The sequence below is a fragment of the Acinonyx jubatus genome, chromosome X, assembly GCF_027475565.1.
Source record: "Acinonyx jubatus isolate Ajub_Pintada_27869175 chromosome X, VMU_Ajub_asm_v1.0, whole genome shotgun sequence".
NCBI classification, from domain to species: domain Eukaryota; kingdom Metazoa; phylum Chordata; class Mammalia; order Carnivora; family Felidae; genus Acinonyx; species Acinonyx jubatus.
The window spans coordinates 106215181-106236933 of NC_069389.1; the positions used below are offsets into that span (position 1 = coordinate 106215181).

The following is a 21753-nucleotide window of genomic DNA, read 5'->3' on the forward strand; positions in this document are numbered from 1 at the left end:
CTTTAATTTTATGCTTGTAAATAACTGAAACAAGAAAACTTATTGCTCCCTTTTCGACTGGCCATAAGCCAGTGCCTACTTGGGAGACCAGTTTATCTAGTCAAGAGAGGCTTTCCTACCATCACAGGCTTCTTACTTTAAGATCTCACAGAACACAAATTCACTTTAGAATCTTAATGAATAAAACGCTCAAAGTAATTTCTATTGTACAAAAAATGGGGGGGATCGCACTTTTTGGTTGGCACTTGTTAATTTTTGACATCGCCACAACTGCTGTTATATTTTATTTATAACGTATGTTAAAATGATCAAAAGAAATCAGGCAAGTCATTTTTTCCCGGTAAGTTAGGAGGATAAAGCAAAACAAATAATAGATTACAAGAGAAGATGGTAAAGGGTACCTAAAATACTAGCGAGTAATTGACCAACGGGATTTTGAATATTATTTACATAAATTAGTAAATAATAAAATTGAACATTGTTACAAAACTGTTTATACATGTTTGAGCTAATTTTTCAGTTTTCTTATTTTGCTTCTCAATAAACCGACCTCTTAGAAGCCAAGACTGACTCATATAAATGTGAAACATGTTTGAATATGTGATATATATATATATATTTCTATTGTAAAGAACTAGTAAATATATGATGTACATTATATAGAGGCATATATAGAGGCACATATTGAAGGGGAGCAGATTTTGCCATGCCTCTTTGGCATATTGATGAAAATGATTATTATTATTAGTTTTTAGACGGGGGGAGAGAGAGAGAGTGTGTGTGTGAGCCAGGGAGAGGGGCAGAGGGAGAGAGAGAATGTTCATCAGGCTCCGCACTTAGCATGGAGCCTGACTCAGGGCTCGATCCCACACTCCTGGGATCATGATCTGAGCTAAAATCAAGAGTCGGATGCTCAACTGACTGAGCCACCCAGGCACCCCAGCGTATTGATTATTTTAAGCTGCTTATTTTTAAGAAACAGCAGACACAGGTGAAGCTCTGAAAACTGGGTAGAAGTCGCCCTTTTGTACGGGACACTGACATTTGCACTACCTGTGAGGGTGTCCTCCTGGCTGTACCCAGAAGAGGAGGATGAGCATGCTTATTGTGATTTTCTTGGTCATCTCCCCACTGCCACGTCTCCTTTGGTCGTTAGGTAAACATGGTACTTAAGGCCACTTCAGGGAGTTACTCAGTTTTCCTGGGTCTCTCCCATGTATACAGGAGGAACACACGTTATTAAACTTTGTTTTTCTCGTGTTAATCTGTCTCATATCAACTCATTCTTACTCCAGCCAAAGAACCTAGAAGGGAAGAAGGGGAAAACTTTCTTGCCCTTACAATATATGTCCTTTTTATATATATAAGCAAGTCCCCCATACTTGCTGCATATACAACAAAGTCCACTTGTGGCAGCTAGCAACACCTACAACAGAGCTTTTGAGGTATTAAAAAAGTCACTATGGCTCAGTTGGTAGACTGTGTGACTCTTGATCTCAGGCAGGGTTGTTTGAGCCTCACATTGGGTGTAAAGATTACTTAGAAATAAAATAAAATAAACAAAAAGAAGGCCAGTCTGAGTCATGGAGTAAAAAGATTGGGCTTTTGAAATCGTATTCTATTACTCTTAGAAAACATTCGTTTTCTGTTTACAAAGTAGTGCTATTAGTTCTAAAGGTGAGTATGTAAGAGCTGTGTGTTACATGTTGCTTGCATTTGCTCTACAAGCCTCCCCAGAGTGTCTTTCTAAATGTTTGCTAGGTACCCAAATGTAAGCGACAAAGAGTTTTCTAGTAAATTCTTCTCAGCTCTCCAAGAAAGAAGTACCTTGACTCACTGCAGAAAGCACACTCATTTGGAAACATTACCCCTGCTCCTCACCGCCCCCCTCCAAAAGACATCTGGAAAAAGAAAGCCCAAAGGAGGGAAATACTTTTCACATCAAAATAAGCAAACTACCCAACGCTAACCATGGCATTTCAGCATGGATAATCAAAAGCCGAAGTACTGATAGACTCCCAAACCTCAAAGCAAGTACCGAATACAAAGCTCATCAGTTGTACGTGCAGTGTTTCGGTAAGGAAACAGTACATCTCATACAACACTTTCCCTCCTTTTCACTGGAAGAAAATAAACACCCGTCTAAAGAAGTTCAAGTACTTGTTACTTTCCCTTTTCTGTATGATGAGTACTCTCAGCAGCACTTGGTTTACTTCTGAGTATTGCTGGAAGCCTATTTCCAACCGAGGCCTCCAGTTTCCAATACCAGAATGACCAGAATGCATGAACACATCGAAATGAAAACCAGATAGCTTAATGAGCTGCAAATCATAAATTTGGACATAAAATTAGCCCCTCTTCTTGCTCCCTTGTGTTCTCACTACTTATGCAACTACATCCTTCCCCAAAGACTTGGAAGTAACTCACAAGAAAGACACATTTCCAATAAGATCATTATCACAACCCTAAAGAGTAAGCATGATACCATGTAATGGGGAAGGTGGGATGATAGGAAGGATGATATGAAAAACTTCAAAACTCTAGACTCAGGTTAGTTGCTTCAGCTGGGCCCTAAATGTAGCTCTGAGCTTTCTGGCAACCACAGTAAATAGGAAAATGGATTGAACTGCGTTGGTCTCACTGCCTGATGAAATAAAGTATACTGGTTAATAAGCACCTCTCTACAAAGATTGCTGGGTACCATGGAAGGCACACAGAAGAACAAGACATGGATCCTGCCCACAAGGAGTTTACAAATCTTGTCCCTCCTGGGATTGCAGAGGCATGAGGGGCCCTGGCACTTGACATAATGGCAGTAGAAATCAAAGAAAAGCCATGGGGTAGAAATCAAAGGTGAGTAACGTGCACTGAGTAGTTAGTGGTGCTACTGAGAAGGAGGAGCAAGTCTGGTCGGGAGAATGAGACTTCTCTGAGCTGCAGTTAATCACAGCTCTTCATTTTTGCTTCAAGGAAAGCCAAGGAGTTTATCATGGAAAGTGTGTGATAAATAGCACAAATAATGCTCTCTGGGGCGTCTCACTTCCGGTATTACCCCTTTTCATTAGTATACTATTTTATTCATTATACCTTCAGTCTGATTTTGTTTCAAATACAGTATTATTGAGCTGAAATATTTCAGAATGAAAAGCCTTTCTCAATAGGTGTCTCTGAGTTTCCTTCCTTCCTTCCTTCCTTCCTTCCTTCCTTCCTTCTTTCTCTTATCTTCTCTACAGTCTCTGGGAAGCAATGTCATTTTTTCTCATGTGTTTCTCTGGTGGGAGAATAGGAAATTTGGGGAGAAACAAGGGAAATATGATTAAATATGTTTTAGGACTAATACTTCAAAGATGGAGTAAATGTCACATGATGTTTTGTCACTAATACCTCAAACATGGAGTACAGGTCACGTGCCACTAGAGCGAGGTCTTGAGAACTGAGGAGAAATGAGTGTTAGCTTTGTTTTAGCTGTCAGATGTCCATTAACATATGCAAGTCACAATTACGGACGTTACTGCAAAATATTAATGACACCAGGTGAATGCTGCTAAACGCTTAAAATTATTAAAGTTTCCTTCGTTGTTGAAACATTTTTCTAAAATATTCCAGGCACCTTTCCTGTGCTTGGAAATAGGTGCCCAAACCTGAATATCCTGATTGCTGATGATTGCACCCACAGCAGTCTCTGTTCTGAAAAACAGATATCACTATGCAGAAACAGAGAGCAAGATGGAGGAGGTGTAAGAGACTGGGCTGACTACACACACAGACTCCAAGAGATCGCTCATAAGCCTAGAGAACCTTTTTACTTTATTTTTTTCTTTTTTTTAATATGAAATTTATTGTCAAATTGGTTTCCATACGACACCCGGTGCTCATTCCAACAGGTGCCCTCCTCGATGCCCATCACCCACCCTCCCCTCCCTCCCACCCCCCCCATCAACCCTCAGTTTATTCATAGAGAACCTTTTTAAAAACACATCTTGAAATCGTTTTCCCATTTCTTACTATTTTCCCATTTCCTTTCAAAGCCGATTACTTGGACTAAGTTTTAGCTATCGAGGGCTCTAGTTAAGTTGATTTAAACATGTCCATGCATGGGCTCTCTCTATGAGCAGTTTTCTTTGCCTTTCTATGCTCAAACTCTTTGGACTTTTAAAATATCACTGTACATTCAGAGTAAGTTATTAATTAAGCTTCAAACATATTTTTTTATTGGACTAGGCAGTCGCCTTTTACACCAAACCCTTTTCTGCAGATTATGACCTTGTACTTGACTCAGAATGACCTTATTAGCACTAATCATGCTTCCAAGAATACTTTGGTTTGCAAGCTAGCCATCTGGTATCAAATTCTATTTCAAACATTCTAAGGCAAAAAAATAATGCTTGAATATTACTAGATTATCACACTAATTACTGTACAATAATATCTAACAGTGGCCACTCAGCAATTTTTTTAATCCATATATAGGGTAAAAGCATTCAAAATGCAACATTTGGAGAGCATCCAACAGCGTTTGGCCAAAGAACATTTCTATAATGCTAAGGGATGAAATTAAATTTCAAAAATCAGCAATGTGTAAGCCATCAAATCTAGGTTAAAATGTGGTTAAGTGAAGAAAGTCAGCACATGGGTGTATACAATTTTCATTCATGTTTAAGTAAAGACTGAATGGGGGGTGGAGGTACAGATGCAGAAGGAGAGGTGACAGGACACCTTGCAGGCGGGCCCATATTTACTCTCCCTTTCTCAGAGCAATTCAACAAGGTTACGTTTCATTCAACAAATACTTTCCAAGCTTGCAATGTGTGCTATACATGTGCTATGCACAAAAGATGCGGTGGTGAACAAGACGGTATCTAGCGTGAAACCAAAAAATGTACAGCAGATCTTCACTGAAAATTCAATGAAATCAGGGGCACCCGGGTGGCTCAGTCCGTTAAGCATCCGACTCTCGATCTCAGCTCAGGTCATGATCTCATGGTGCGTGAGTTTGAGCCCCGCGTTGGGCTCTGCGCTAACAGCACGGGGTCTGCTTGGGATTCTCTTACACCCTCTCTGTCCCTGCCCCTCCCCCAATTGCACAAACTCTCTCTCTCTCTCAAAATAAATAAACATTTAAAACAAAATCAATGAAACCAATTATTCAAGTGAACACAATGGCGGTAGCTGGAGTAGAATGTCAACCCCCTCCTAATTAACCATGTTGACTTCAGCAACGCCTCAACTCCATCACTGGCCTTCTCTTCCTGCTGCCACAACTTCCAGATTCTTACCATTTCATATCTTCAAAACTTCACCAGCTTTCTAAGACGCTCTCCATCCCACCCCCCCCACCCCCACCACTTACCAGTCTCTCGTGCTCTACCAATTCATCTCACAGAGGCAGATGATGTCACTTCTCTACTTAAAATCTGTCAGATCCCTCAGAGCTACAAAATCAAGTTCAAACTCCTCACTGACTTTTAAGGCTACTCCTCTGCCAACACAAGCTCTAGCTTCAGCCTGGCCGGCTTCACACTTAAGTCCCTCCACACACATCACAGCGTTCCCTCTCCTCTTCGCTCAGGTTATCCCCTCTGCCTGGACTATCTTCCTATCCTTCCTTCAAAGAATACCTCGAACAGTACCTCCCAAGACTGCATTTTTCAACACCACAGCTGCATGTAATCCCAGCCCCTGCCTCTCCTCCTGGACTCTTTAAGCGGTTAGTTTGTACCTGGCTTATGGCACGTAACACAAGCGGCTCCATGCTAAGAGGTCAGGCAGGGACCATGTCTTCCATAACTGTATTCTGCACAGTACAGAGCCCTGTGCCTAGCAAGTAATGGGCTTCAATAAATGCTTGTTGAATGAATCATGTCTTTGGGGAACTGAATGCATATAGAATTCTTAATGGATTTAACAGGACTCTCAGCATTAAATGACCCCTGACATGTATAAAATCCTTGTGGTAAAACCACAGCCACTAGTCCTACAAACTGAGTGCTATTGCTTGCTCTTGTAGGAAGAGAAAAAGAGGTAGTAGGATTCCTATGTCTTGCCCAAGGCCACACAAGGAGCCCTTGTTTGAGATGTCATTACAAGGCAGCATTCTCTGTTTATGCTACTCGCTGATACCATGCTTTGTTTCGGCTATTTCCATGTTTACATCTCTGGTTTCCCCCAAGCACCCAGGCGCACCCCTATCAAGATGACTTCTAAGGCTTCTCTGAAAAAGAAGACAATATTCCAAAATATATACAATGGAATATTATTCAGCCACGAGAAAGAAGGAAATCCTGCCCTTTGCAAAAACATGGATGGACCCGGAGTGAAATAAGCCAGACACAGAAAGACAAATACTATATGATCTTATTTATACAAGAAATCTAAGAAAGATGGATTCACAGAAACATAGAGTAGAATGGAGGTTACCAGGGGCTGGAGGTGGGGGGGGGGCGGGGGGGAGATGGTGATCAAAGGATACAAATTTCCAGTTATAAGACAAGTAAATTCTGGGGATGTAATATGCCACATGGTGACCTTAGTGAATGATAACTGACGTATATACTTGAAAATTGCTAAGAGAGTAAATCTTAAAATTTTCACCACAAAAAAGTAATTATGGAAGTAACCCAAGTGTTAAGTAACCTTATTGTGGTAATCATTTCACAATATATACTTGTGTCAAATCATCACGTTGTACACCTTAAACAGTGTTGTATGTCAAATTCTATCTTAGTAAAGTGGGGAAAAAATATAAATCCTTCCTCCATTGGGGTACTAGCAAAATAAACACAGACAAGGTTTCAAAAATTGTCAGTTACTCATATGTTAAGATTTCCTGTATAGAATGCTTTTCTGGCGAACAGAAAAAGCAAAATGACCAGGAAATTGCAAAAACTCTACAGATCATGTTTCTACAGAAGCTGTAAAAATTTTAAGTTTGTTTCATGGAACATGTGATAGGCACAAACATTAGCAACAGAGAAACAACTTCTGAGATAGGTATTTATCAAATGTTTCAAACAAGAACACAGAGTTCCTGAAGACATCAAACATTCTCAAAGTGTTCCTTCAGTGTTACTATCTTTCACAAAGAGGACAAACAAAAATTTTAAGGCAATGTGACAGTGTGGTTGGTCTAAAAAAAAAATGTCACCTTTAAAAATGTAGTCTCCAAATTTATTTATTTATGTATTTATTTATTTATTGTCTAAAAAATCGACAAGAGCCGACTGATACTACAATGCTTGCTGTGTACTCAGTGTACCTAGATGCATAAAAAAGATGGGTGAAAAGTTCAAAGTTCCAGAGAGAAAGGTTTCTTGCTTGCATTTCTGTGTGCTAAAGGCAGAAATTAGAACCTTACTACTGTATAGTTAGTTGGCAAATCATGGCTGACACACAGTTTAGGGAATTTGTCATATTCAACACATATTCAACAATTATATCGCCGTGGGCTCTACCTTTCCAAACTTAAAAAAAAATGTTTGTTTATTTTTGAGAGAGACAGAGAGGGGGCATGAGTGGGGGAGGGGCAGAGAAAGAGAGAGACGAAGAATCCCAAGTCAATTCTGCACAGTAGCGCAGAGCCTGATCATGACCTGAGCTGAAACCAAGAGTCGGACACTTACTGAGCCGCTCACGCACCCCTCCATTTTCAAACTTACGGGTGGTTTCCACAGTGTGGAAACTGCTTTCATTGTCCACTGTGTATCCACAAGAACATGGGTAAGAGCAAAAGGCAAATTTCTTCTCTACCAATTTCCTGTGAGTAAATAAAAATCTGAGTTTCAACAACAAAAAAAAAACATGTGCCCACTTATGACAGAAAAAAAAGCAATTTACAGCAAACATTTAAATGCCTCTGACCAAGTTATACCTGCAAAAATTGATGGATTCTCTAGCCATATCCACCACACTGAAATAAATCACAAATTAAACCAAGCAATATTATGCAAACTCATCACAAACAAGATACTGAAAAAAAAAATCATTCTGGAGACAAGATAGCCGAGTCCAACTAGTGGAGATGATTTAAAGAAAAAAAGGTTGAAGAACAAATGGAATCATTTACTGACTTTTAAGAAAACAATATCAGGAAACACAGGAAAATGAGCACATTCAACTTCTAATTACATCTAGCAGTAAAACTTGACCCGGTGGTGACAACAAAAGGCACAGAAATAGAAGCATTGAAAACCCAAGCAGGATGGCAAATCTGGATTCTACAGCAGCAACGACAGAAATCATCAATTTAAGAAACTGAAAACTGATTACAGAGAGGAGAAAATACGGAAGAAAATGAAAAGATTATTTAGAGATAATGAGGAAACAGCGGATAGCTAAGATTCCTCTGGAATATACAACCCTACAGGTCAATAATGAAGCAGCAAACTGAGACAGAGGAAAAGAGGGTAAGCTCAGGGACGTGACAAGCAGAAAGCTAATCTGTAAGGGCAAAAAGAGCAGTAAGTAAATGATGTTCTACGAATAAAGTCATGTTCCTTGAAAAACTAATTGCTATTTCCAGATGCACAGAAGTACCCGCTATCCACATTTCAGAAAAAGTTACAATAGAGAAAAAGACAATATCTGTAATGACTTCACACAGCTCCACGACATAAAGTGAATTATCTAATAATGAAGTAGGATCAGGTATGGATTTTTCTAACAAATAAGTTTCTTCCAAACAAAAGAGTTGACGTATAATAGATAGCTCTCAAACTTCTGATGTTCAGATCTCTCATACTAATCAGGGTTCCTGTGGGAAGGGGTTGGTCTTAATGGCATCAAACTGGTTGAAAAATACAACCGTGGCCATATCGTAAGTTCTTTCCCACCTCGTAGCCAATGGCGACCTTGGATTTGAGGTGGAGACAGAAATGACCTTCAGCTATGCTCCCATAAAACACCATTTAAAATGAGCTGGGTTAGATCACAAGTGATTTCTACAAACCAATATTTGACCCATAATAAGGATGAACTACTACTACAAGATTTTCAGCAGCACTGTGACAGGTACCTCCTCAGCTAGCCATTGTGCTAATAATGAGTGTATAATACAATCGGACATGAGAGTTCCATGCAGCAAAGATATACATGATCCACAGCCAGTTATAATCCCCAACTCTAGCTAAGTTACTAAAGCAGGGCTTGGGGAGAAAGATAGACAAGGGAGTTGACATAGTTTGGTGTCCAGACTCTCAGCCATGAAATAAAGCAATTAAATCAACTAAATAAATCACTGTTAGTTAACTTGGTCTACAAATAAAAACCGCCCAGCCTTTCCTCCTCTTCTCAAAATGTATAGCCCCAATGACTGTCAAAGACCTAAATATGAACCTTAATTTAAAGTCTTCATCTAAATGCAATGCCGTGAAACAAGAAATGAGGGATGGACTAGGGAAGGCAAAGTTGGCTTCCCCTGACCTTTTGAAGTACAAAAAGTGGGAAGGAGAAACACAGAACTTCGCAGACAGTGCCCCCCAGTGTCACGTGACAGTCTGACTGAGGTAAGGGCAGGATGATTTTGGTTTAGTAAACTAATAATCTAATTGTTGTTTTCTCCATTTCCTTCTTCTCCACAGGGGGTTAAAACGTGAACCGATTAGAAGAACGCTGGAGTCTTCGGGCTCTGTGGTGACTGGGTATTTGACCTTGGGCAATCTACTCTCCTTCACTGCTTCGCCCCTTTCCTTATCTGTAAATGGTAACAGTTTGAACTCAGTGGTCTTCCTTGTACAGCTGAAATTCTTGATTTTCTAGGTTCCTGAAGTGCTACCATGGGAATGAATGCTTTCTTAACTATTTAACTATCTGACTCATCCAACTAGTTGGGGTCAGTCCCAGGATCGGCCATGGCACGAATTTTAGTGTTTTCTCATTACCATACTCAAAGTTGAAGAGAGAAAAAAGAAGAAAGCAAAATGAAAAGAAACAATACCCCACTGCATTTCTGAGCATCAGAATACAGGAGATGCTTGTGTAAGAACAAAAAAGCTAACTTTTAGAAACATTTTATTTTGAAATAACTCCAGACTTACAGAAAAATCGCAAAAATAGTACACAGAATCTGCACATACCCTTCACTCAGATTCCGGTCATGTCAACAACTTACATACCATACATAGCAGTGTTATCAAAAGCAGGAAATTAACTCTAGTGCAATATTAACTAAACTAGAGACTTAACTTGATTTTCACCAATTTTCCCCCAAATGTCCTTTCTCTGTTCCAGGGTGCAATCCACGGTCTCACACTGCATTAACTTGTCCATGTCTCTTTAGCCTCCTCCATTCTGTGACAATTGCTCAGTCATTCGTGACCCTGACACTTTGGCCATTACGAGCTCCTTGAGACTAACTCCTGTGTCCCCTTGTCATGCCCCACTCTTTTTTGAGCACTTACTTTCTGGCATCACAAGACATTACAGGCTCATCTTTTATTTTCCCTGCCTCGGTCCAGCATCAGTTATGACTCCAAGGAGCCCTGATCCCTTTATTGAAGAATGGTCTTAGAAACCAAGATCTGGGTGATAGGTGTGCTTTTTATTATTGGGGTGTCCTTGCTTGTAGGTCCTCCTCAGACAGAGCTAGGAGATATAAGCATGTACAGTAACCCATGCATACACTCACCTCCATGTCTATTTCTCTATCTATCTGTGTACACATGAAATTAAACATACCAATGTCTCCACTCTGATCCACACCACAGGATTCATTCTAGCCTTCCCCTTTTCCTTATTTTTAACTCTTTTCTCGGATGATGAGGAACCTGGCTATCTTTATCTATTCTCTATCAACCTATTTGTTCAACCTCAGCATCCATATAAAGTGCGTACATATGCCTGGGAGTAACAGATTTACTAACCAGAGCCCAGTACTTGTGTGTAATTATGTTTATCCTTAATATAAATGTAATGTAAATATATATATATATATATGTATATATATATATCACACACATATATATGTAATATAAATATCACACTTCTAGGTTTCTTTTTATTGTCAGCATGGTATATCTTTTCCTATCCTTTTAACATTGTAACTAAAAAAAAGCAACGATAACAGTATGCCGCTATTTGTGTAAAAAAGTAAGAACAGGTATGTGTATATTTGCATTATATTCATAAAGTATCTATGGGAGAGAGAAAACCAAATACATTAGTTAGGGGGTCAAGAGTTAGTTGCAGAAAAAAGGAGAGATGTAAACTTCACTGCATACCCTTTGTTTTTTTCACTGCGTACTTTTTATGCTTAGTTGTTTTCTTTTTTTTTTACTTTTCTGAGATATTCAGGTACCATCAAGTTCACCCTTTTAAAGTGTACACACTTAAAAACCACTTTAAAAGTGGTTTTTAGTGTATTCGTGAAGTTGTGCAAACATTACCACTATCTAATTCCAGAACATTTTTATCATCCCCCAAAGAAAACTTGTATTCAATAGCAGTCACATGCCCCTGCTCCCTTAGCTGTTCTCTCCTTCCCACCAGTGCCCCTGGAAACCACTAATCTGCTTTCTGTCTATGGATGTGCTGACACTGGACACCTCATATCAATGGAATCATACAATATATAGTCTTTCTGAACTGGGCTTTTTCACTTAGCGTAATGTTTTCAAGGTTGAGCCACATTGGGCATATATCAATACTTCATTCCTTTTTATAACTATATAATATTACACTGTATGTATAAAACACATTTAATCTATTCATCAATTGATGTGGTGATATATGTATATATCACATGCACGATGATACATGTGACGTATATATTTAACAATGAAATATTATTTTTTTGAATTATTAAAATATACTATCCGTTCAAAAATTACAGCTTAAAAAAAGGGAAACAACACACTCAAACATTTTCTAAAAAATAAAAAGTAAAACAATCATCAAGTAAATAATGTGTGAAAAAGAGTAATGTATGGAAGAGCTTTGCTTGGTGATTTGCCAGACGACTTATAAGACTCAATGGCTAAGATTTATTGCAGCAACAAACACAGAGCAAAAGCGGCAGGAAAAGGCTACACATCAGGAGAGTCAGTGACGCCTGGCACAGGCTTCCAGTGTCCTTCCTCATCTGAGGCTACACGGGACATGCTCTCTGGGTCTTTACCATGATGTACACAGCCCTACGTGATCTCCTTCCACTCATGACCTCTCTGACCTCATCTCCTACCGCTGTCCCCCTTCATCCCCCTGCTCCAGCCACCCTGGTGACCTCAGGGTTCATCAAACACGCCAGGCTCAGTCCTGCTTCGGGGCCTTTGCTGTTACTGTTCTCTTTGCCTGGAATGAAATCCTCATAGCTCACTCGCTCACCTCCTTCACACCTCTCCACAAATATCACATTAGATAATGTGGCCTTCCTGACTAATCCAAAACAGCAGCCCCTGCCATTCTGTGTCCTTTCCCTGCTTCATTTTTCTTCACACCTGACAATATGTCATCCACCTGAATATCGACTTCCTTTCTGTTCACCCCTCCCCCAACCAGACTGTGTCTATTTCAAGGGGGCAGGGACTGTTTCTAGTTCACTGCTAGGTCCCCGTGCCTAACACGATGCGTGGCACCCGACAGGTGTTCCATAAGTACCTATCCAGTGACTGGGTGAATAAATTGCAACTGTTTGTCTGTCTGTCTACCTACCTACCTATCTATCTGACACTGAATGGAGGGGAAGGAAAGTATTTAAAGCACGAGAGATTCCTTAGTCTCAGCTCCAGACTGTAGAGGAAATGCTCAACGGAATTCCCAACTTTTCTCTCAGGATTAGAGTATGCAAACATTATATTTAATACCATAAAACTTCTTTTATAAAGATGATTTTAGTTTCTCCTTGGAGGTTTACGCTGTACAAAAGATTTTTTATTTTTATTTTTTATGACTGGAAGTAACACTTTTGTAGAAGAAAATGTAAATAGTGCAGAAAGCACTAAAATACAAAGTGAGAGTCCTCTGGACTGCAGGCTGGGGAGAGAGGGCGGGTGGGGGAGTGCACTGTGATGGAGACAGCTGGAACGGGGCGGCTGCGTCACAGCAGCTGTGCCGGTGGGGCTCATCAAAATGTCCCCATGCAGAAATTGGCCACATTGGACTCCCTTGCTTGACTGTTTCTATCCTTTGTCTGTTTTTCTATGAAAATACCTTTAAGTGTTTGTATTTATTTAATTTGTAAAGCTTGTTGTATATTAAAGACCTTTTTGTCTGTCAAATTAGTTACATCCCTCCCCCCCCCCCCCAATTATTGCTTATCTTCTAACTTCTTGGTGTTTTCAGCCATGATTTTTATTGTGTGGTTGGTCCCAATAATTCTTTTTATTTTTTTTTAAACATTTTAATTTATTTTTGAGAGACAGAGCACGAGCGGGGGAGGGACAGAGAGAGAGGGAGACACAGAATCCGAGGCAGGCTCCAGGCCCCAAGCTGTCAGCACAGAGCCTGACGCAGGGCTCAAACCCACAAACTGTGAGATCGTGACCTGAGCTGAAGTCGGAGGCTCAACCGACTGAGCCACCCAGGTGCCCCCAATAATTCTTCTTTTTTAATGCTTCTTTATTTTTGAGAGAGAGAGAAAGAGAGCGTGAGCAGGGGAGGGGTAGAGAGAGAGGGAGACATAGAATCCGAAGCAGCTTTCTGTGGGTCAGCACAGAGCCTGATGCGGGGCTTGAACTCACAAACCGCGAGATCATGACCAGAGCCCAAGTCGGATGCGTAACTGACTGAGCCACCCAGGTGCCCCTGGTTCCAATAATTCTTTGTTTGATGTCTCTGCCTCTGATAGCATGCTTAGAAGGTCTCCTCCACCCCCAGGATTATCAAAGTGTTCAGCTACACGTTCTTTGAGTACTGTCATGGTTGCACCTCATTTTTCATGTTTAAATTGCCAGGGCAACCAGAATTTACTTGATGAACATAGACATCTCCTGAGTGCTTATGACGAGCCAGGCTCCGTTCCACATGCCTTATGTGGATCGTCTCATTTGAATGCTCAGTAACCCCGGAGGTTGGTGCTAGTAGCTTCTTTGTTTTCACAGCTAAGGAAACTTAAGGACGGGAAGGTTGGCTACTTATTCAAGACCACACAGCTGGCAAAACCTGGTCCATCCAGTGGTAAAGCCTACACAAGGTTGTAGTGAGGATTAGAGTCAGCATGGGTGACTTTCTGGAAAAAAGGAGGCATTCAATAGAAGATAAAGTTCATTATGATTGCATACTTCTCAGAAGCATAATTTCTGATGGCTGCATATTATTTGAAACATGGTATCTTTTACATTAACTATGTTTCTAAAATATTATTTTTTCACAGTTATGAAAAGCCTTTGGAATTCCATGGAATGATTGAAACCTTTTTTTCTTTTTAAAGAAACGGTTGTCATTGAAAGAAATTTTGAAAGGACATACATGTTGAAGAGATACATCAGGTAACACAGTGATAGATTTGTTTTTAAACAAATCTGGAGAGCCTAGGTGGCTGGGTGGGTTAAGCATCCTACTCTTGATTTTGGTCAGGTCATGACCTCACAGTTCATGAGATTGAGCCCCGCGTTGGGCTCTGTGCTGACAGTGTGGACCCTGCTTGAGATTCTCTCTCTCTTCTCTCTCTTTCTCTGCCCCTCCCCCGCTTATGTGCACTCTCCCTCTCTCTAGAATAAAAAGTCTTTGTTTCTATATTAAAGTTTTCTAGAAACGATGTTTTTATTTTCTGACCAGAAAAATCATCCCAATAAGTGGTATATTTTTTAAAAGACTCAATGAGAAATCAGGCAGTATCCAGATTTTTTTTTTTTTTTTTGGTACCCTGGGAAGAACATGAGGCTGGCAAGAGGGATAAGGAGAGGCTGTGTCTCCAGGATGGTTGGGGGAGGGAGTGAGGGAGTGAGGTCTGTGAGGATGCAGGAGGTAAGGCAAAGTTTATGAGACATATAAACAGTCATATAAAAGATGGAGGAAACACTTAGACATGTTAACGATGATATCGGTGTAGTGGGGATGATGTTTCCATTTTCCTTATCTTTCATTACATTTTATTTTTATTACCTTCTTGTGCATGATTTTGAAGATTTCTTTTGTATTTTCATTCCCCTTCGTAAAGATGGATCACTTTTAAAATTGGGGGAAATATTACTTATCTTGGAAACAAAGGCAGAACACCTGTTTCCTGATGCAAGAGGATCACAAGTTTAGAGGTGGCCAGGGGCACTGACTTCAGCACAAGGGTCACCCTTCAGTAGGTCCCACTTCAGATGACAGTGACACACACATCACAAAACTTCTTGGGCTTCTCATTCTCCAGTGTTCTGTCATTCTGGTGGCCTGTCACTGCTTCTTTCTCAGTCCTGCCCTTGGTCTATTTTCGCCTCCCTCCCCTTCTTGATTGACCATAATTATAGAAGTCCATTACGCATCACTTCTAACATAGACACTTGTTCACATTTTAACAGCTTACATATTAGCATGCCCCTCATAATCAACAGCATGTTGTAGGAGATGATGAATAAATGAAGAAGTTAATTTGTCAATCTGCACAAAAGGAAAACTGATCACCTTACAGCAGAGAAACCCAACAGACATCACGCTAATCAAGTGATTGAGGTAACATAATGAGTGATAAGATACATCAACATCATGCGCTCTGGGACATGCTGTACATCTTCCCTGTGGTTATCTTGCCAAAAATGCATGAGCTTAATCAAACCATGAGAAAGCGTTTGACAAACCCAAACTGAGAGGCGTTCTACAAAATAACTGACCAGTACTCATCCAAAGTGTCAAGGTCATGAAAGATAAGGAGAGACTGAGGAACTGTCACAGATTGGAGGGGAGGAAGGAGATCTAACTAAGTGCAATGTGGTATCCTGGATCGGATCCTGGAACAGAGAAAAGACACTGCGGGGAAATTGGTGAAATTCAAATAAGGTCTTTAGTTTAGTTAATAACGTCGTACTAGTGTTAATTTCCTAGTTTTGATAACTGGGCTGTGCAAGGCATGTAAATTGTTGACATTACCATAAGCTGGGTGAAGGGTATGCAGGAACTCCTTGTACTATTTTTGCAACTTTTCTCTAAGCTTGAAATTATTTCAAAATAAAACATTTTTAAAGTTAGGCCGAGCTATCAATATGTACTTGTTTAGGTACTAATTGTAATTCCATTTTTCTTTCAACAGAAGTGTTTGAAATGTCCAAAACAGCACTGACTTCTACCAGCCAAAGTTACTGCCTTTTCAAGGTCAGTGTTACAGAAGGTAGAGATCCTTAAGTACAAAGTTACTTTCGATGAGTCTCAGGACGATAGGTGCTATCTATGTATCTTCATAGTGCAGTCAGACCTCTCTGATCCATGGTTCTCAGTCTTGCATAATCCAGTGACCTTTGGGATTATGCTGCCAGGAGTCTTCTGCTCCCAGTAAGCTTTCCCTTAGAAAACAGGGATGAGGTCAACATTCAGTCAAATTTTCAACTAGTGAAAACTGCTGTGACTAGTGATACTGATAGAGAATATACAGGTAACTCAGGACCATCTGACCCACCAGGATGGACTCACATCCATATGCCTAGACAACAGCTTTCGCTTGTCAAAACGGGATTATGTTTGTGATCATATGCGATGTTTGAAGACACAGTGTGCCGCTATTTTACGTGTGTTCTGCATTCGGTTCCCATCTTTTGGGAATGTAGATGGGTTGACATGACTGTCGTCTGACTATGCCTGCTGCTAAGGTCTTTTCCGGGAATTTTCGTTACAAAACTACTCAAACAGGGGGAGTAGGGTGGGCAGATGTAATGGGTGTTGATCTGCCATAATGAAATAACGACAGCATTCGCATCCTTCTTGGATAATAGGTGGTCAATGTTACACTGCTTCAAGTATCGGACAGAGACTTCAAGACATCATGACGCCGTTGAAGCGGAATACATGAAGGTAACAGTCTTGGCTATGGAAATAATCACAAAGATTCTAGTGTAGTATTTTTACTGATGATCTTGCATTAAATGTAAGGGACATTCACTGAAAGAATCAAGCTACCTCAATGGCAACCTGTCATAACAAGAAATTGGCACAGAATGGGTTAAGCAATATTTTGGAGAGATTCTGAAATAAATTGTGCCAAGCAGACTAGGCAATTGGGTCTAAAACAGCCGCATATCGACATGACACGAGACTCTTTTATGTAGCTGGAAATTAATCTGTGGGCTGCACAGTCTAGATCTCTATCTGAAGATGGTACAACCTTCATCAATGAACACTCAACATTCATGGCGTGATGGGCTCAGCACTTCAGCACAACACACAATTAGCCATCAAGCTTGCCCTCCTTATTTGTACAACATTCCCTCATTATGAGGTAAGTGTAGAACATTGTGTCTATTGTGCCTATTACGAAGGCAAAGTACCATCATCATCTGGTAGAGTACCTAGTGCTAATGGAATCCTTACAAAAACAAAACACAGAAAACCAAGAGCAGCAGCCCAAAACTCATCAAATGATTGCTTCAATTATTTGACCACTCATGGAAATAGAAACAGTGCACAGATGCATTTCAAAGGTGTTTCAATTATACATACTCAAGGAGGGTAGTAAATGTTGCAATAAACAAAAAGGTATGTTATTTGTGTATTATAAATATGATAGTCATACAATCCACATAGTTCAATTACCCTCAACTTTGTATAGCATTCATGCATATCATGGATACGGAATAATATTAAAGCAGAGACCCACAAAGCTTTTGGGCAGACATGAGACTGTGACAAATGTGCCGTCTGAGAGGCAAATTAATTAATTGTTTGAAAGGCTTTGTGTATTTGAAATATTAAAGTTTTCATTAAAATTTGAAAATGTGAGGATTGTGTAAATCGTCTTCATCCTGTGTGATTGGTCATCAAGATATTAACATAATGTAAAAATTGTTTTAAAAACACTGGATGCAGTGAGTAGACATGTATTTAAATAATTAAATGGCTTGTTACTATTCATTGCCTATTATCTATGTGGTCTCTGAATTAAACATTTTCCAAGCTTTAAAGCGGTGGTGCGGTATGTGTTTTGTTAACAATTGCTTTATTACTTTTCTTCAAAATGTTTCCTTTATGGCACTCTTTAAGTGGGTGAACTGACCTAACGTATACCAGTGATTAGAAGGATCACATATCTCCTTCCACCACACGTCTGGAAAGATAGAATTTGCAAAGCCTGCAAGGAACTCTCTATCAAAGAGTAAACTAAAAAAACCCGGTGATACTCCGCTTGAAGAACTAAGAAGATACTTGTGGCAACTGGATTAGGGCATGTCTATTTGGAACATGCGTTTGCAGTTTTCGATAACAAGCCCTAACTAAATAGAACTGCTCTGAAGAACTCCTAAAACAAACATCTTAGTGAACTGCGAGAACATAATCTTTCATTTAACTCACTCTTAGAGTGATACATCAGTTCTCATTTATGTCACCTCGTGGACTCTCCAGAGTAATCCTGGAAGTTCGGCAGAGAGGAAGTAATTTAAGCCTTATCAGATTGGGTAGCTGAGGTCAGCCACAGTAGTGAGGCTGGGACCATACCCCAGATCGCCTGAAACAACATATGCACACTGCTGAGTGTTGTGCCAGACTCTCTAGGTGGACTGAATGAAAGACATCTCCTTTCCCTCCCCAAACTAACCCCATGCTCTTTTCTGCTTCAAGGCATTGCCCAGTAATGCAGCAGGAGATTTAAGTAATACACGAAATAATTGTAGATGAAACTTGAGTGATATGAAGTGTAAAGAGAATAAACTCTTTAATTATAATATGTGCTGCAAATAAGACCAATTCAGACATTTTCCATGGTAAAAATTACTGTTGTTTTTTTTTTTTTTAAAAGTTTCTAGGGGTACCTGGGTGGCTCAGTCAGTTGAGTGTCCCACTCTTGATTTTGGGTCAGGTCATGATCTCATGATTCCAGCCCCATGTTGGGATTCTCTCTCTCCCGCTCTCTCTGCCCCTCCCCTGCTCCCTCCCTCCCTCTCTCCCTCTCTCTCTCTCTCTTTCTCAAAACAAATATACATTTAAAAACTAACAAGTTTCCATTCTTGAACTGGGAGGGTCTGCAACAAAAACTAGTAACCACAAAATAAACTAAGGTAACTAGTTATGTAGGATGTCACTTGATAAAATGCTCTCTGAAGAAATGATCACACAAAGGAATACGTCTCCTTTAACTGATGAAGCCACAAACAAAAATGTTAATGAGGTCAAACTGGTCATGATGAGGCTAAAACAATATCAAAAAATTGAAAAGTTTCTTATTAAGCTTAATTCATTTCGATGTATTTTGACAAAAATAAATCTCAAAGGCATCGTAGCGAATCTTACCAATTTCAACCAGGAATCGACTACCACTTTTACTTCTATGCTTTAATATATGCATCTTTATCCTTAATTTAAAGATACCTATGAATAAAACATGAAGATCAGTGCATTCTCTTGTTCCGCAATCATACATGTCCCATTCTACATAATATCTCCTTGGCCCTCATATTTTGTTTATACTCTAGTACATAATGTTCAGGTTCGATGACCCTGGCAATAGGACATTTCTTATAAAATGTCCTCATAAATCTGAAATTGGTTAATCAACAGTTCAGGAAGAAAATTAAGTGAACCTAGTTTGCTAACAATGTTTAAGTTAAAGGTTCAAAATATACTTGACTAAGAAACTTCAAAATGTTGGGGGGTGCCTGGCCAGCTCAGTGGTAGAGCATGTGACTCTTGGTCTTGTGGTTGTGAGTTCAAGGCCCACACTGGGCCTAGAGCTTACTCAAACAGAGAATAAAAATATGAAATAAAACTACCAGTTATTTGGGACACCTGATTGGCTCAGTAGGAAGATCTCAGGGTTGTGGGCTCAAGCCCCACGTTAGGTATAGAGATTACTAAAATAAACTTTAAAACCCGTTTTCCTCCCGCATGGTGAGATTTCCACCTCATACTCTTTCAGTCTGACTTGTCTTCTGAAAGCTGACGGGCCCCTGACAAGTATATTTGATAACGTAGGTAATAAGCTATAATTCAGCAAAGGGCTTCTTTAGGTTCTGTGAGAATTATGATCACTGTGTTCACAATTTAAACCATATACAGACAAGTAAAAGTATGGTAAGGCTGCAATTTCTCACTCCTACAAAAATTCTTTCATTTTCTTTTTCTTCAACTCTATCCTGATCACTGGGCTTTGATGAGATTAGCTGTAATCTGGCTTAGTTCTACAAACCCAAAGTCCATAGCCTGTCTTAAAAAACAAACAAAACTTACCATGTCCATGCTATTGTTAACTTTACTAATTTAAAAGCACATCACACAGACATCAAGAAATTTAAATTGGATGTTACATGCATGTAGAGGAGACTCACCTTTAAAGAATCAAAGCATGCCACCACACGACCATTTTCCACGTGGCAAACCCTCGGCGGATGGGCAAACTTGCAATCCGCATCAGCTCGCGAGCAGGTTCCTCTCTGAAATTCTCTGCAGACTTCTAAAGTCAGCCACTTGGTGTCACGAACCAGGGTGACATTGACAGCCGTCATATTGAAAGCAAAGTTAAAATCAAGGGCACCCTCTCTAGGACAGCTTTACTGCTGTTAAAAGGTCAAAAATGAATTCAAGCTAAATGTGAAGAGATAACAGGTTGCTTTGGTGAAATGCTTCTTTGTTAGCACTTAGGTTTTCATTTAAGCCAAAATTTGGTCTAGTCAAACAAGGAGCCAATCACAAAATAAAACTTGTACTGGAGTAACTAAAAATCAAATTAGAGACCAACTCCTAAGAAGGCAACCAGAAAGGTTAAGATATTGAGTGTTTAATTTGTTCCTCTGCTGAAGTTCCTTCAAATAACTGGCAGGATTTCAAAAGAATTCTGTGCTCTCCGGTTGATGTTTTCAATTACTTGTGCAAAAAGCATATGCTGCTGGCTGCCCTTCAATTTGTGGAATGGTCTCAGATCAAGGGGAGAAAACTTTTTCTTCCTATTTCTTTGATTTAATGATTAATATTGGTAAGGATGTCAGGACTGTAAAAAAAAATTGCTGCAAAATCAGGAGGAGGGAAAATGACCGTGAAAACGGAGAATCAAAGGGAAAAAAGAATGGGCACGTTACTGAGAGTGAACTACAAGCACACCAGGTTGGGAGAGGGACAGGTCGGGGGGGGGGGTCGTAAAGAGACAGTTCTAGAGTGGAATCCAAGCAGTAGTTTTCAGAAAAGGCACTTTTCAGAAACCTGCAAGAAAACAAAAATAAAATCAGCTGATATAATACTTCTGTTTTAAACCTTAGATTTGGAAAAGAAGTATCATAGCCTATTTAGAACAGGAAGCATCTAGGGGGGCCTGGGTGGCTCAGTCAGTTACGCGTCTGACTTTGGCTCAGGTCATGATCTCACAGTTCATGGGTTTGAGCCCCGCATAGGGCTCTGTGCTGACATCTTAGAACCTGGCGCCTGCTTTGGCTTCTGTGTCTCCCTCTCTCTCTGTCCCTGCCCCCACCCCCATCTCAAAAATAAGTAAACATTAAAAAAAAAACCAGGAAGCATCTAGATACTGCCAGTGCAACAGTTGCCCACTGTCAATAAAAGGAGCATTTCCCAGTGTAGAGTAAAATGAGGCAGCCACATAGATTTGCTGTTGAAATACAAGACTAGGCAAAAGCCCAATTAAAAAGGAAAAATGATGGTTTCATTTTTATCTGTCTAGGGCAGAAACTCATTTGGGGGTTCACTGCACAG

General features: G+C 40.0%; 1 protein-coding gene across 9 annotated transcripts in view; it reads right to left on the reverse strand.

The window, feature by feature from the left end:
* MBNL3 (muscleblind like splicing regulator 3) overlaps positions 1-21753 on the reverse strand; it is a 111274-nt gene that overhangs the window by 47215 nt on the left and 42306 nt on the right. For 8 of the 9 annotated variants that reach the window (XR_003418408.2, XM_053201699.1, XM_027054269.2 and 5 more), the window contains one exon: positions 20382-21249. The exons of the other annotated variant lie outside the window; for it this stretch is intronic. Coding sequence is in view for 7 of the 8 variants with exons in the window: in XM_053201699.1 (XP_053057674.1) it covers positions 20382-20558 (177 nt within the window). In the remaining variant the exon portion in view is untranslated. The remainder of the gene's footprint in view (positions 1-20381; positions 21250-21753) is intronic. 9 annotated transcript variants of the gene reach the window in all.